This window comes from Bison bison, unplaced genomic scaffold (genome assembly GCF_000754665.1).
Source record: "Bison bison bison isolate TAMUID 2011002044 unplaced genomic scaffold, Bison_UMD1.0 scf7180017864113, whole genome shotgun sequence".
NCBI classification, from domain to species: Eukaryota; Metazoa; Chordata; class Mammalia; order Artiodactyla; family Bovidae; genus Bison; species Bison bison.
Genome location: NW_011494685.1, coordinates 399,147 through 416,551, shown reverse-complemented (window position 1 = coordinate 416,551; position 17,405 = coordinate 399,147). Strand labels below are relative to the sequence as shown.

The 17,405-nt window shown below is 38.0% G+C and overlaps 1 protein-coding gene across 1 annotated transcript in view; it reads left to right on the top strand.

Annotated features, from left to right (window-relative positions):
- Positions 1-17,405, top strand: part of TSPAN8 (tetraspanin 8) — a 66,602-nt gene that overhangs the window by 23,805 nt on the left and 25,392 nt on the right. Inside the window, exons 2-3 of the mRNA XM_010839154.1 lie at positions 7,552-7,719; positions 16,573-16,635. Of these exons, the coding sequence (XP_010837456.1) occupies positions 7,660-7,719; positions 16,573-16,635 (123 nt within the window). The 5' untranslated portion in view covers positions 7,552-7,659. The remainder of the gene's footprint in view (positions 1-7,551; positions 7,720-16,572; positions 16,636-17,405) is intronic.

Below are 17,405 nucleotides of genomic sequence, written 5' to 3'. Positions count from 1 at the left end.
ATGGATTTTAGCCTACCAGGCTCCTATGTCCATGTGACTCTCCAGGGAAGAATACTGTAGTGGGTTGCCATTTTCTCCTCCAGGGGATCTTTTCCATCCAGGGATCAAAACCAAGTCTCATGTCTCCTACATTGGCAAGTGGGTTCTTTACCACTAGCATGACCTGAGAAGGCAGTTTGGTAAATGGATACCTAGTCAATTTTGATGTATTCTTATCTAGGGATAGACTGTGATCACAAGACAGGGCATGAACTGAAGAGAGTACAGGGCAAGCCACCTGGAGGAGAAAGAATACAGTGGTGCATTACTGTCATATTGTGGAAGAAGAGTGTCTTGGTGGATTTAGTTTTTGGATTCCTGGGATGGTTCTAGACTCACCATCAGCCAACCAAATCTTGGCAATATGTCTACTTCCTCCTTTACTGAATTTACTGTTCCCTCCTTCCACCATGAAAACCCCTGTGTGTGCTCTGGCTTCTCTGTTGCTTTCTGAAGGAAATGGCAACCCACCCCAGTATTCTTGCCTGGGAAATCCCATGGACAGAGGAGCCTGGCAGGTTACAGTCCATGGCATCACAGAAGAGGCAGACATGACTTACCAACTAAACAGCAAACAATAGTTGATGTACAATATTATATGTTTAAGGTGAAGAATATAGCAATTCACAATTTTTAAAAGTCATATTTCATTTATAGTTATTATAAACTATTGGCTATAATTTTTATGCTGTATATATATCCTTGTAGCTTATTTATTTTATGTATGATAGTTTTTACTTAATCCCCTACCCATATACTGCCCCTCTCCCTTCCCTCTCCCCACTGGTAACTACCAGTTTGTTCTCTATATCTGTAAGTCTGTTTCTTTATGGGAGAGGATTTTATGATCATCCTGTATCTCTTGCTAGATGGCTTGATGGGGGCTATTTCTTATGATAAACTAAAAAATTGACATTCTAGCTCCTGTGAAATAATTTAAAGGGAATCTGTTCTAAGAAGCAGATCACTTAAGGAAAGGCTGCTGCTGCTGCTGCTGCTAAGTCGCTTCAGTCATGTCCGACTCTGTGTGACCCCAGAGACGGCAGCCCACCAGGCTTCCCTGTCCCTGGGATTCTCCAGTCAAGAACACTGGAGTGGGTTGCCATTTCCTTCTCCAATGCATGAAAGTGAAAAGTGAAAGTGAAGTCGCTCAGTCATGTCCCACTCTAGCGACCCCATGGACTGCAGCCCACCAGGCTCTTCCATCCATGGGATTTTCCAGGCAAAGTACTGGAGTGGGATGTCATTGCCTTCTCCGAAGGAAAGGCTGGCAAAGCTGAATTTAGGGAGCTGCCAGGCCAAGGACCAGACCCCAAGCCCACGCAGTAGCTGGCCTTTTTCTCAATGTGCTGTAATTTTTACAAATATAAAAGGAATATAAACACTACAGTGAAGACTAATAAGAATTCACTGTTGTTGTTCAGTTGCTAAGTCATGTCCACGACCCCATGGACTGCAGCACGCCAGGCTTCCCTGTCCTTCACTGTCTCCTGGAGTTTGCCCAAACTCATGTCCATTGAGTTGGTGATGCTATCCAATCATCTCATCCTCTGTGAATAAGAGGATTAGAGGTATCTATATTTCTTAGGTATCTCTAATCCATCATGGTCAAAAAACAGATTTTTAATTACCATACCATTTTGCTTCAATCTTAAAAACACGATAGATTTTGGTGATCCAAAGTCTGTATTCTAGTACATACTTTCATATTTTCTTTATGTGACCTTTATTGGTTATTAACTTTATGTCCAGGTGAAAATCCAGAATATTTTAGAATAAAAATACTCATAAAAGAGGAAGAATATTAGTACCCATTCTTCATAAACCATATTGCTACTTCACATTGACAGTTTCACTCACATTTTTTTTTTTTTTTTGAGCTAGAACTAATACTGAAAGTAGATATGGTGGTTTCAAAATGTCCTACAAAGGAGAAGAGGGATCATTCTCATACCAGATGCTTCTTGTTCCTGGTGAGAATATGCAGAATGTTTTTATAAGCCAGGCTCCATAAGCACACAGGATAGGAAGCACAGAGCATTGTGTTCAGATGAAAGCATAAGAGGAATGTTGGTCTCTAGAATGCTGGAATCGGATCGGAGGACAAGAGCCAAGCTTCTGCTCCTATAAAACGGATCGTAAAACCCATAAATGAGCAACCTCGATTTTCCAAAAATAAGAAAAAAGTTTTATAAACGAAGTGCTAAAGAGTACCCAAACTTTCTCTTCACTCCTTTTAGAATGCATGACCTCATCCCCTCAGGCACTTGCACGTTCGCACCTGAGCACAGTCATAAGGAAGAGAAAATGCAGCATCGTTTTCTTGCTACTGTTATCAGCCTTTGAAAAATGAACTGAATACTCAAAATGCCAAAAATGGCCTTCTAGTATAGAGTGATGGTGATAATGGGAGGCTATATAAAAGATGAAAAAAAAATGTAATCTTTTCTCTAAAACACGTGGTTTGGTTTTTCAGTACCCACTCCACTGACAGGCGCTTCCCTGGTAGCTCAGATGGTAAAGAATCTGCCAGCAATGCAGGAAACCCAGGTTCGATCACCAAGTAGCAAAGATTCTCTGGAGTAGGAAATGGCAACCCGCTCCAGTATTTTTGCCTGGAAAATCCCATGGACAGAGGAGCCTGGGGTTACAGTCCATGGAGTCCCAAAGAATCAGATATGACCGAGCAACTAACGCTTTCACACTTTCCACTGACAGATGTATTGGTTAACTAGATTTTTGAAGCAAGAATAGAAACAAGAAGTTGTCTTCCTCTCTGGTTGTGTAAAATTCAAGAGATCTGAGCATTTTTGTATTATTCAGTGCCATAGCCCCAGGATATAGTGGATATTCAATAGATATTTGCTGAAAGAATAGTCTACTAAATAGTAAGTTATCTGAATATGTTAATTTATTTTGAAAAAATAATATCAAAGAGCATTTGTTTTTGTTCACATAGTAATGAGGAAAAAACTTCCTTTTTAAACTATTGTTACCAAAATATCTGGTTACTCAAAATATCTAGTTAGTATATATATATATGAATATATATACTAATATATATATTATATATATAATACTAGATTATATACATATATGTGTTTATATGTGTATCTATATATACACACATATATCTATATAATCTTCCATGAAGGGAGGGATTTTTATCTTTTTTAGTAAGCTGCAGTGCTTCCAGCTCCTAGTATCATGCATGGGACATAGAAGACATTCAAAACATTGGTTGAATGAATTATTAGGCATATGTTGTAGAGGAAACATAGTGATAAAATTATGGACCTCTTATCAATGTCTGTTTTCTGGTTTACACCCCAAATGTAGGCCTAATTTGCTTGATGACCTAGAGGAAATGCTGTGTAGGGTATCTGACTGTTCTATTCATGCCCTTTCCTCTGTTTTGAACACAGGGAATCTTTCTTTTTTCTGTGCCAGGGTTCCCATACTGGTATGAAAACCTAGGTTAACACAACTGCTTTGTGGAGAGACTTCGTGATTATTCAGATTTCAATCCTCATCCTGCTTTACTCTATGCAGTCACTGTAGGAGACAATACTTGACATGATTAGAGCATTAGGAAAACTTTATCTAAATTTACTGAGACTTTTCCTTCTGCTCTACAGCTGTCATTTCCTGTGATATCCCACTCTTCATTGTTTCTCCTTTCAGACCTGGGCTTTCACTGGGTCTAAGAGTTACTAGTGACACTCTCCACGCCCCTCCTACACCTGCTGTTTGTCACTGTTAACTATGTTATATGACAATTTCTCCAGGTCTAAGGTGCTAACTAACTCATAATCACTCTATGTAACCCAAGAGATGGTTTATGCAAGTGGACAGAATACTGATATGATCATCATGAGACCTCATTTCTAGAAAGAGCTCTGCCAGTTTTGTGAGCTTGGGGTACTCAGTCTAAACGAGATTCCCTTTTCTCATGTGAGGATTTGTCTAGATCATTGTTTCTACATAGATCCATGTATATGTCTTTCAAAAATATGTTCTGAGGTCACATTAATTTGGGAATTGCTATGTATATACTTTGTGGAGCTTCCCAGGTGGCTTAGTGGTAAAGAACCCACCTGCCAGTGCAGTAGATGATGGAGACTAAGAGTTCAATCCCTGGGTTGGGAAGATCCCCTGGAGAAGAGAATGGCAACCCGCTCCAATTTCTTACCTGGGAAATCCCATGGACAGAGAAGGGGGTTGAAAAGAGTGGGACACAACTGAGCAACTGAGCAAACCCACAGACACCCCGACACACCCACCTACCCCCCCCACACACACACTTTATCACCTACTTGAACATTAGCAAGTTAAGATGCTGACAAGTCCTGAAACAAAGGAAATAATTTACTTGGTAATTGACTTTTATTGTGGGGAGAGGAAACATCTTGGTAGTTCCTTTGAAATTTATGAAGGAGTCTCAGTTGAACTTTCTAGAAGTCTTGGCTGTAATTGCACATCCCTTTGTTTTCCATGCTAGTTGCTGTGGGCATAGAGATAAATAAATAAGTCAGGATCTTGGCCTTTCATGCATAAAAATCAATGTTATAAAGGACAGTGATTTTAGACTAAAAATTTGTTCAAATTTTAGTGGCATAACAACTGAGAAGCAAGGAGGTCTTCCCAGAGTAGGGGCAGTGGGTAAAGAAGAACAGGTTTCCACAGGTAAAATGCCATTTGAGCTGAGCACCAAGAGGTGGTTGCAATAACTCACCAAGTAGGGTGTGCTGCATGCTGTTGCTTCAGTCATGTCTGACTCTTTTGTGACACCACGGACTGTAGCCCACTATTCTCCTCTGTCCATGGGGATTCTCCAGGCAAGAATACTGCAGTGGGTTGCCATGCCTCCTCCAGGGCATCTTCCTGATCCAGGGGTCCAACCTGAATCTCCTGCATTGCAGGCAGATTCTTTACTATCTGAGCCATCAGGGAAGCCCTCACCAAGTAGAAGGGGTAGGAAAGAATATTCCAGGCAGAAGGAGCAACATGCACAGAGGCATAAAATCCCCAGGTATATTCTAGGCCTGTGGAATAATTCTGAGGTTATGGAGTCTAAGAGTGGAGGTTACCTAGGGAGAGAGGAGCAGGAGAAAGTTCTGGGAGATGTTTTAAGTCCCCTTCTGTGAAGTCTGATATTTATCCTGTAGGTAATAGGAAGCCGTCCTTAGAATGGTTTTTAATCAGGGGAAGTATATGGCAATAAGTATTTTACAGAGGGAATTATGGAAAGACAAGAGAGAAAATTCTGGCATGGTAAGACAGATAGGAGAGGGATGAGACTGGTAGGAAAACAAATTATGATTTTATTAAAATGTCTTAAGTAAGAGATGATAAAGAGTTGAATGACAGTGTCAAAGGATGAGAAGTAAGAAACAGGTTTGAAGGCAATTTAGGAGCTCAACAGACCATGGGAAATGCTTGGATATGAGGCAAAAGAGAGAAATACAAAATGACTGTGTAGCATTTGGCCTGGGCAAATGTTGGTGATTATAAAATTTACTAAGACAGAAACAGTGAGATATTTCATATAGATTTTGTATTGGACTGAGGATTCTATTACACAGAATAATTTTCCTGTAAAAACACATAAATTTTCTTTTTGTTTCAGGGTTCAATAATAATTTAATCAAAGACTATATATACATATACATATTAAAGGAGATTCAGTATCTACAGAAAAATCTATTTCAAACTTAAGTTTGATAGGTACTCTCAGTACATTCTTGTCAACAAAACAGCATTTTAAATCTATACATTTCTTTTGATTTTACCTCTAAATGATCGATAATCATTTCTAGGACTATAAATCCATTTGTTTTTCATTCAGTCAGCAACTCTCTTTCAGCCATGGATAGTTCTGTATACATTAATATCTCAGTAGAAGTTTGTGAAATTATTTTTATTTTCTAGGAAGAAACTGCTCAGGACACCAATAATTTTGTGATTATTCAAATGTTAAGCCAGTATTTTTGTGTGTGTGTGCTCAGTCACTCAGTCGTGTTCTACTCTGTGCAACCTCATGTACCATAGCCCGCCAGGCTCCTCTGTCCATGGGATTTCTCAGGCAAAAATACTGAAGTGGGTTGCTATTTCCTCCTCCAGGGGATCTCCCCAACCCAGGGATTGAATCCACATCTTTTGTATCTCCTGCATTGGCAGGAAGATTCTTTATTACTGGAAGACCTGGGAAGCCCTCATTATTTTTTAAGTAACCCTAAATTTGGCCTTAACTCCAAATATTATTGCCACTATTACATTAAAAATTTAATATTTAGGGAATGGGATTTTTCAAAGTCATCTTTGTATGTCATTGAAAAATTAGAAAAATATTCTTTTAACTCATCAAATTTTTAAGAAGTCCATGCTTATTTAGTGTATAGAACTTCACAAAGATTTAAAAGAATAATTTTCCCCAACAATCTTTTGAAGTATAGAGTTCTTCGACTGGGGGGAAAAGGAACTCCCCTTTAGAAGCAGGATGTGGAAATTAGCATGACCCAAACTGTTTACACAAAAGCAGTCTACACCTCCCTGATTAGGGCAGGCAATTTTGCCTTTACCTGTGACAGCTGCCTTTTATTAGTACTGGAAACAAATTGTACAATCTATGATCACTGAACTATGACTACCTTCTTATTCTCAATTTTCTGTTCAAGAGGACCAGGGTATACAGAAACAGAGTCAGTGGAGAGAAGCGTTGTTAGATACAGTTTTTCAGAGGAAGAGAAGTACAGTGCCCACCTTTAAAACCAACTGAGCTATCAGAATGGCTACATGTTGGAAACTGACCGCAGTAGTGACAGAGAGTAACTCTTGAGAACTTTTCCCCTTTTACTTCACAAAGAAATAAAAATTAAAAAGCTGAACAGTCTTAGGATGGACAGGGCAGCTTCTCCCTCCCCACTTCCCTTAGCTGCAATGCATTTAAGGCAGCTTCATGGGATTGTTTTGAATTAAATTTAGAAGCTTTGGAAGGCAGGTCTAGGTAATGGTTGTTCTCACTCTTCTGGGGTTAAGGATAAATGATTGCTGTAGCTAAGCCTGAAGACTTTGCAGATTTCTAAATGCATTTTGTTGCATCGAGAACAAATTTTGTACTCTTGAGAAAAGGCAGTGCAAAAATGAGGTGACACACAATGTCCCTTTATCTTACGGCAAAACAATCTTATTTCCCTGTAGTAGAAGTAGAAGCAGGGCAAGTCAGTTTGTGTTATCTGAATCCAACAACGTTGTATTACGGCTATGCCCTTCTCTCCCTGCTCCAGCCCCTCTCCCTTAACCTAGTAGTTACTTTAGGGGAGGCAGTTTTGGAGAAAGGATCATAAATATTCTGACCCAATACCCCAGGAGCCATGGCAAGCAAAAGAACACACCTGCCTAGAGATAGTCCTTGTGATATTTAAATGTGTAGGTTAATTTTTTTATCCACTTTAATAACCAGATTATCACTCTCCCCCCTCCACTTCTTTGCTTTCTATTTTTGCTCTGAAGGTGTGAATGCAGAAATCTCTGCAGGCAAATTACTCCAGAGCCATCACAGAACAATCCTAGAAGGAACAGTTAAACTCACAGTATCAGGATTCCTGATCCTTTCGCAACATGGCAGGTGTAAACGTCTGTATAAAATGTTCTATGTTTATCTTCAACTTTGTGTTCTGGGTAAGTGTTTTTCTTGTAATTATCAATTTTATGCAAGAAAGGGGATCTTGATACAAATAGCATAAATGAGAACAGACTGCACTAGAGAAATAGGAGGAGGAGGAGAATATATTTTCCATTGACTTGTTAGAACGTGTTTGTTCTTTCTTTGGTTATTTCAGTATTGAAAATGAGACAACGACCCCAAAAAGTGCACCTCAGGTTCTGTGGGGATAGGCATTTCATAAATATTTTGGTATTGTTATAAAACAATCACAGAGGAAAAAATATCCCTTAACTAAAGGACAGTTCTTAGTTGTATATCACATAGTTTTCCTTAGTTTAAGGACTCTGAAAAATCTGATCTGATTCCACCTGGAGCCCAATTCCATAATTCTAATCTTTACACCTGGGTTTGAAACAGATGAATGGTCAAGTGTAAAGACATCAGAAGAGGATCATTTATTTTCAAAGGTCCAAAGAAGAAACAATGGTCATTCTAAACTTGAGAGAGAAACAATAAAATTATTTAATCACGGAAAGATTAAACTAAGCCACTACTTTTGAATCAGAAATTTAAAGCTAGTATTTTGATGTATTATCACCTCATCTTTTAATCAATAAAGTTTGTGTTTTAGCCAACTCTTACATTTCTCTTGAAAGTCTACTGACATAAGAAATAACAGATTGATAAACAGCATCTAACACTGAAAAATGGAAAAATGAGATATCGATTGGGATGTTGGAAAATTGATGTTGTCATTTGTAATATAAGTGGTGCCATTAAAGATTGTTTAAAAGTAAGTCAGTAGGAATAGCTCAAAATGCTTAAATGAAAAAATTATTTTGTGTACTATATTGAAAAATGACTTATACAGTATAAGCAGAAGAAAGTTCTGTTTTTTTTTTTTTTTTTCCACCTGGCAAATAGGCAGCTGGTATCTACATGTTGGTAAATTTCTATTTCCTATTAAAATAATAATATTCTTAATCAAACTTAAGTAGATGTATACCGTCTTACTGCCCAGAAAGACTTTCAATGTCAGTAGTCCTAATGAGTACAAGTGATATATTGGTAAAGTAAATAAGAGAGAATATAGATAAATAAAATAAAGAAGTTTTGTTCTTTGTGCTTCCTCTTTTCTTTAGAAAAATGGGCTGCTTTTGCAAATATTAAATGAGGCACATGAATACAATGCCAGATTTTAGAAGTTTGTTCTGAGCAATTTCTCCCCTTTGAAATATTTAAAATTGATTAAACACTGAGAGTAGAATATAAACAAAGAAATGCCTATGTGCTTTGGTTGGCTTTGCTTTTAAGTTTTTATTATGGAGAATCTCAAACATTCACAAAATATAAAAGGGTAATCAATCCCATCAGCCAAGCCCAAGAGCCATGAAACCATGGCAGTCTTTCCGTATTGATATTCTCATATACCTTCCCCCACCCTGCATATTATTTTGCAGCAAATCCTGGATATACCATTTCATCTGTAAATACTTTAATGTATATCTCTAAAAGATAAAGAATTCTCTTTTTAAACAATGCAACCATCACACTAAATTAATGACAATTTTTAAATTGCTTATCAAGTATCTATTCAAGATTCAAATTTCCAGTTGCCTCACAAATGTTCCTCTTTGAATCTGAATACAAACAAAGTCCAAACACTGTGATGCGTTTATATATCTTTTATGTCAGTTTTCATCTTTAGGTTCTCCATCTAGGTTCATCTCCCCACTCCTCCCCCAGAAACTTCATATAGTTGCATGTTTGGTTTGTCATATATTTTCCATGATCTGGATTTTTCTGTTTGCATATCATAGTCCATGGTAACTAAAAAGCCTCTTGATGAAAGTGAAAGTGGACAGTGAAAAAGTTGGCTTAAAGCTCAACACCCAGAAAACGAAGATCATGGCATCCGGTCCCATCACTTCATGGGAAATAGATGGGGAAACAGTGGAAACAGTGTCAGACTTTATTTTTCTGGGCTCCAAAATCACTGCAGATGGTGACTGCAGCCATGAAATTAAAAGACGCTTACTCCTTGGAAGGAAAGCTATGACCAAGCTAGATAGCATATTCAAAAGCAGAGATATTACCTTGCCAACAAAGGTCCGTCTAGTCAAGGCTATGGTTTTCCTGTGGTCATGTATGGATGTGAGAGTTGGACTGTGAAGAAGGCTGAGCGCCGAAGAATTGATGCTTTTGAACTGTGGTGTTGGAGAAGACTCTTGTGAGTCCCCTTGGACTGCAAGGAGATCCAACCAGTCCATTCTGAAGGAGATCAGCCCTGGGATTTCTTTGGAAGGAATGGTGCTAAAGCTGAAACTCCAGTACATTGGCCACCTCATGCGAAGAGTTGACTCATTGGAAAAGACTCTGATGCTGGGAGGGATTGGGGGCAGGAGGAGAAGGGGACGACAGAGGGTGAGATGGCTGGATGGCATCACTGACTCGATGGACATGAGTCTGAGTGAACTCCGGGAGTTTGTGATGGACAGGGAGGCCTGGTGTGCTGCGATTCATGGGGTCGCAAAGAGTCGGACACGACTGAGCGACTGAACTGAACTGAACTGATCCATGGATAGTTTAATGTGTTCCCTTGTTTTCTATATTATCTCTAACTTAGTAATTGCATTTGGCAATTTAATAAGATTCAGGTTATTATTTGTGGTATATAGGGGATAACTAATTTATAAGTGATATTTTGTTCTTTCATCAAAAGGTATATACTCTCTGACCATCTCTCTTTTTGTGATGTTAGTAGCTATTGGTGCTTAAGAACCTAAACCTGTCAGTTCATTAAGGGTCTCAGAGCGGTGATATCCTATATTTATCATTCCCTTCATTTATTAGCTGGAATACTTTCAACAAGGAGAGATTTAGCATTTACTGATTGGTTAACATTAGTGCCAGTTTTTATATTTTAAGAAAGAAGCATAAATGTTTTTACTCTTTACTCAACAGATTTCAAAATGATGAGTTAATTTTCTGTTATCATACAGCAGTAATAAGCAAGTAGTTTTAAAAATATCCTTAAAAAATAATACTATCACCATTCTTATCCTCACTGATGTGTAATTTATTCCATTTTTGGCAATGGGAGCATCTTCAGTTTGGCTCCTGAGTTCTTTTTACATGGCCCTAATAACTTTGATAACTTCTTCACTATTTAGGATAATAAGATGTTCCAGGCTCACTTTCTTGTTTCCTACCCCAGCCCTGGAATCGGCTATTTCTCCAAGAAGTCCTGATACCTGTTTTTAAAAAGCTGCAACCATTGTCTTTTTATGATACACAATATATACCAGCCATTTAAACAAACTGAAATAGAAATATGCTAATAAATATGCTTCTATTTTAATAACATGTCTCAGAGTCTTCAAACTAGTAACAGTCCTCAAATTATAAAATAGTCAAAATATATCCCTGTTGTATAAAAACAGCATACAAAATTTTGATGACTAGTGTAAATACATAAGAGGTCAGTGTTTCATTAAATTGCTTATCAGGAATTTGAAAGAGATCTGAATTTTAAACTGAAATGAAAAGGACAGTCTAGGAAACAGGTATGTTACAGTTTCAGGATTATAAATTTACAATGAGCGTACAAGGTGAGCTGTAGACATCTGCACATGCTGTACCCGAACACTGTCACTGCTTTCCTGGGAAGCCGAGATTATTTTATGTTTACCTCTATCTCTGCTTTCCTGATAATCAAGTCTTTCTGATGATATGGATTTCAGTTAGATGTTTCTAACTTCCCTCAAAAGGCCTTGTTCTTCCCTTCAGCATAGTGGTGGGATTTACAATCTTTAGGTATCTTGAGTAAGAGCAATTGTCATGAAAAATGCAAGTGAAAGTCGCTCAGTCATGCCCGACTCTTTGCGACCCCATGGACTGTAGTCCGTTGAGTTCTTCAGGCCAGAATACTGGAGTGGTTAGACTTTCCCTTCTCCAGGGGATCTTCCCAACAGTCATAAAGGCTGATAATAACTTCTCAGCCAACAGGTGACATCAATATTTTCATTCAAAAGTTAGAGCAGGAGGAGTCTGTGAGGTTAGGGAACTATTCCTATTCTATTCTTCCCTGTACTCCCAACCCAGAGTTCTCAGCTGGAGTTTTACAATCCTTCATAGGAAATTAGCAATTTGTCACATTTCTAATGTTTACTTAAGCAAATATTTTACAGTCCCACTGATGTTGTTTTCTTGTAGATATCCATGACCTTGTGTTTTCAAATGCATTCTTTCTGCTGTAACTTTCGAGAAGCTAAGCCTTTGTAAAGCAGGGCCAGATGTTGAAATAGCTCCAACATATGCATATGGTCATTTAAGCTAACATACCACTTTCTTTTGTGAGAGAACTTGAGACATGTCACATAAGTGGGCAGTCATTTCTATTGGTTAGAATAAGCAATTGAAGAAAAATAAGTGAAACTAAAAATCATTTTTAATCACTCATGCTAGAGTTTGATGCAAATTAGAGTGAATGAGAGGTATGGTAGAGAATAGGTAAATGATAGGTATAAAACCTATTTCTCCTATTGTGTTGAAACAGATAAACTACCCACATTTTCTTATGGTCCTCTTAGATAAGTCTGGTTTAGGAGTGTTTTGGATGCTTGGAGTATCTTAGGGGTCTGGTGCTGAAGAAACCTGGCAGGTTGCAGTCCACAAGGTCACAAAAGAGTTGGACACGACTTAGTGACTAAACAATGATAATGACAACAAGCATGGAACACAAGGCCTGTAGCACACAGATACGGTGAAATCATTGCCAGAGGCAGAGATTGTGTAAAGGCCGGCTTTTCATGAAAGAAAGCAGAGTGAAGTAACTTTACTAAACCCAAATGGGGAAAGGTGAGAAGGAGGAGCCAGGTTATAAAACCAAATGTGTTAACAGCTGAAGGAAGTTGACACATGAAAAGTTTTGAAAAGAGCAGAAGAATGTCAGGAATTGAGAGAGTTCAGAAACCAACATTTCAATGTCATCGTTGCATTTTATATGGTACCTGGGCCTCTAGATTGGATGTGCTGAGAGCAGTTAAAACAGTTAAAGCAGAGTAGGGGCTTTTGGTGGCTCAGTGGTAAAGAATCTGCCTGCCAATGCAGGAGGTGCAGGTTTGATCCTTGTGTTGGGAAGATCCCCTGGAAAAGGAAATGGTAACCCACTCCAGTATTCTTGCCTGGGAAATCCCATAGACAGAGGAGCCTGGTGGGCTATAGGCCATGGGATCTCAAAGAGTCAGTCATGACTAGTAACTAAACAACAACAAAGCAGAGTAGACATAACTATGAGATGAGATCCCTGAAAAATAAGGCGCGATTATATTTCATTCTGATTGATGAAGTCCCCCAAGTTAAAACTTGACCATGACGAAAATGTGTGAACTTTGTAAATATAATGGTTTCCTACCACTATGCAGTTAGCTTGGAACTATAACAATGACAAAAGTCCTGGAGCCCAGAGGTCAAGAGTTGAACCTCAGTTTTTTCATCACCAGTTGTGTGACTCTGGGGAAATTGGTTAACCTCTCTGAGCTTTACAGTTCCTTATCTATAAAATGGGACTAGTAATAGTTTTAACTTTATGGGCTGTTGTGAAGTTTAGGTGGGTTCATACATACAAGGAACTCAGAATAATGCTGAATAAATATTTAAGAAACAGGTATTTCAGCCATCATTATATAGGGAGTTTTATGAGATAGCAATATGAAACCATTCTGCATAGTGAGAAGTAAATTCCAATGTTGGATTTTGAAACAGAAGAAGAAATAAGATGGCAAAAATTATGATAAGGCAAATTCTTTTAGCATAAATTAGAAGAATGGAAAGAAAGTGGATTTTGAAGAAACTAACAGACTGAGATGCAAATCCTGCATCTACATTGCTTTTGTGACCTGTTTTCCTGATAATGAAGTCTTTCTGATGTTATGGATTTCAGTTAGATATTTCTAACTTCCCTGAAAAGGGCTTGTTCTTCCCATCAGCATAGTGGTGGGACCTACAATCTATAGATGAGATATCTTGTGTAAGAGCAACAGTTGTAAAGACCTATGTTCCTTGACTTTTCTTTGCCTCAGTCTCTGCACTTGTTCAATGATGGTAATTTTATGTGGTAGGATCAATGTTGAAGCTTAACTAATCTACTTTATGGAAGCTTGTGACTAAGGACTGACACACAATAATTCAATTAATGCTATTTTTCCAGTTCCAACAATCAAATTGCTTTTTAATTTAAAAATACTGGAATCTTATGTGATAGTATTTTAGCCCTACTCTTATCCTTTTCCAACCTCCTGGAACAAGGAATCTGTGGGGCTAGAGGGAGGTGCTCACTCCACTTTGGGTACATACCCCAAATATAGTCATGTTGGGGATTAGGGTTTCAACATAGAAAGTTAGGGGCCACATAACTCAGTCCATAGCATACTCATAAGCAAGTGTCAATTACCTAATTACGTAGAATGCTGGTTCAGACCAACTGCATCCTAATTTCATAGAAAGAAAGATGTCTCAGGAGAGCTGAGTGGCAACAAAAATGACTTTCTTCAAAGAGAAACCAGAAAGGGGGGTGAAGTGGATGAAGAAGGCCTAGTAAGTTCCGCAGTATCCACTGTGGGGGCCTGGGGGCCCAATATATCACTTCATTTCCTTTTACAACCTTAACAACAGAGAGGAGGACAGACCTGGATGCTTATTTTTAAATTAATACTCCAAATTATTTAAGACATTATAAAAAGATCAAGAGTGAATGCTTAAAGTCAAACTGGAGAAAGGGCTCCAAGAACCATTATGAAGGTCAGTGTTACAACAATTGGAATAAAACAAATTAGTATCAATCATGACTCTAGATTGATTATTCTTGATATAAAAGTTATTTAATTAATTTAATTAATTATGCATTTCTTAAAATTGTCTCATGCATAATTTCATTAAAAAGTCAAGTACATATAATAATAATAACTATTCATATAATTAATGTTATTTTCAGTTAAAGCTGAAAGTCAGAGTGACTATTAAGACAATTAATCTAAATCTACCTGTGAAAGGGAGAAAAAGAGAAAGAAAGAAAAATGTCAGTCAACAAATTGAAATAACAAATAAAAATCCAACTGTTATAAAATTACTAAAAATCCCAGAGGGTCTCATTATCATTTGACATAAATTCTTACAGATTTATTTATTAACAAGAACCGCTAAAATGAGCATTGATCTCCATCTGCAAATGAAATTAGGATTTAGCAGAAAGAAGAAAAAGAAGTAAGAAGGGTTTTCAGACTCTAAAGTCTGTTTTTTTCAATGTTTTGTGTTTTACAGTGTGTATGTGCACACCCATAAGATTACTAAATTATATAGGTTATTTGGTGCTTTGGCTAGGAGTTCTCTGGTAGAAAGCTTTGGTTTTCCATTGTGTGTGTCAGGTTGAAGTAAGGGCAGGGCTAAATTTGGAGTGGTGCTGGATTTTCGCCATGTGACAGTTATCTCTTGGGAGATTCCAGTTTCTTTATTGAAATGAAGTATTTGAATTTAGATGGTTTCTGAGATCTATTAGGGAGCATAGGTTTAGCCACTCGTTGCACTTACCATTGCTTTCACAAAGCCCTGAGTCTGCTTCCACACCAAATGTAATGAGAAGCCACTCAGTGAAACAGCTCTTTGGGGGTTTGGAGCATACAGCCCAAACATGCATGAAAGCAAGGATGCCACCAGGTCACGGGGTTTGGAGGACTCAGACATTTCTCTGTCAGAGCACCGTGAGGCCAGAATAGTCTGGAAACTCCTCTAAGGTCTATGCTGTGTCTGTCGGTTACCAGGCTTGTTCTCAGCATCTCTGTCTAATAATAGATCTTTGATTTTTTTTAAGGCTACAACATTTATATCATAAACAAACAAAACAAAAAACCCAAACCTAAAAGACAAGGTTTTTTCTTACACTAAAGTAAAATGTGTTTCACATTTTATGTGTTGGCCTTGGTCCAAATTAAATAATCTGGTACAGTCCTTACAGGAACTTAAGACTTTAGATACTGTTCCTCATCGTTCTTCTTCTCTGGGTAAGCTTTACTACCTAAAAGAGCTTATTTTAAAGAGTTTGTTTGGGCACAAAAAGTGTTGTAAACCATTGTTGTTTAATTGCAAATTTTGTCAAATGTTCTACTATTGCCTGTAGAACATATATCTGACTTGAATCTTGTAGGAATGTTTGATGATTATCAGTTACACCCTTCCTTTTAGGTTTAAGACAGCTTCTGAGAGACAAGCCCAGAGGCCTGATAAGGATATTTTTTCTTAAAACTGTTATGACATAACTTTTGTATGTTGTGTGAGTGTGCATGTGTGTGCTCAGTCGTGTCTGACTCTCTGTGACCCCATGGACTCTAGCCCACGAGTCTCCTCTGTCCATGGAATTTTCCAGGCAAGAATACTGGAGCAGGTTACCATTTCTTACTCCAGGGGATCTTCCCAATCCAGGGATCGAACCCAGGTCTCTTGTGTCTCCTGCGTTGGCAGGTGGATTTTTTACCACTGCACCACCTGGAAGCCCTTTGCATGCTTAAATCTAGCAAAAACAGAGTTGAAATATGGAAAACCATCTTTCCTGTCCTCGATAGTGAAGATGACTTCTTGTCCTAGACTTATGAATGACTGTGAATGGGAAACAGATTATTCTTATCAAACTTTCCAACTACAGTGGAACATTCAAGCAATTATCTATACATGAATATTCCTCGTTTATGTCTTTTAGGTTATAATGGTAGAATTAATGATAAACCATTGTAAGCAGATGGCTAGGGTTGTATGGAATTAGAGTTTTAGTTTATCTTAGGCACACTCTAACTTTTTTTTTTTCCTTTTTTCTGCAGCTATGTGGTGCCATTATCCTTTCTGTAGCTATTTCAATACGAGCAGGGAAAATTGGTCAAGAGGTAAATAAATATGTTATTCCACTGACAAAGTAGTTTATTTCTCTTATAGCGATGAAAGTAATGATAATAATAAAATGTTTTTATAGTATTTTCCTAACTGCCTCACATAATTATTTGTGCTAAGTGATTTTATAATTTAATTAATCAAGGTTACTCTGTGCCTGGCACTGTGTTAGGCATTAATGAGTCCTTCTGGAGAACGGAGAGGATGTTACTCCCCAAATAGGAAGATTGCATTTAAAGTAGAGGTGAGAAGGGGCCAAAGCAGAAATTAGCCTTCTTCATTATTTGTTAAAGTATAGCCTGAAATTATCTACAGGATATAGACTGCTTTGCCTCTCCAACCAAGAGAAATTTTTGTACAAGACATTGACAATTAATTTGGCTGATTCCCAGGTGAGGTGGTACTCCAAAAGGAAAGACGGTAAGATGTTCTCTTGGAGAATAATTACTTGAATCTGTTTTGTTTTTTTAACTGTTTTAAAGGCAGCAAAATTCAAAGATAGCTGTAATGACTTGGGCAGCTGGTGTTGAGGGTAATCCCCTGTAACAGTAAAAGGCTGGTCATAGCCATGTAACTCAGCAGTTGACTGGTGATGTCCAACTTCCTGACATCAAGATAAGATTAGCAGGATCCAATTTCTCCCACCACATGCCATTCCATGGCTGCCAAAGCACTTATCAGGATTTCTGCAGGTCTGGAGGAAGTTTAGTTCATACAGTTAATTCTGTCTCTAGTCTTTATTTCCATACACATGGTTTCTGTTCCA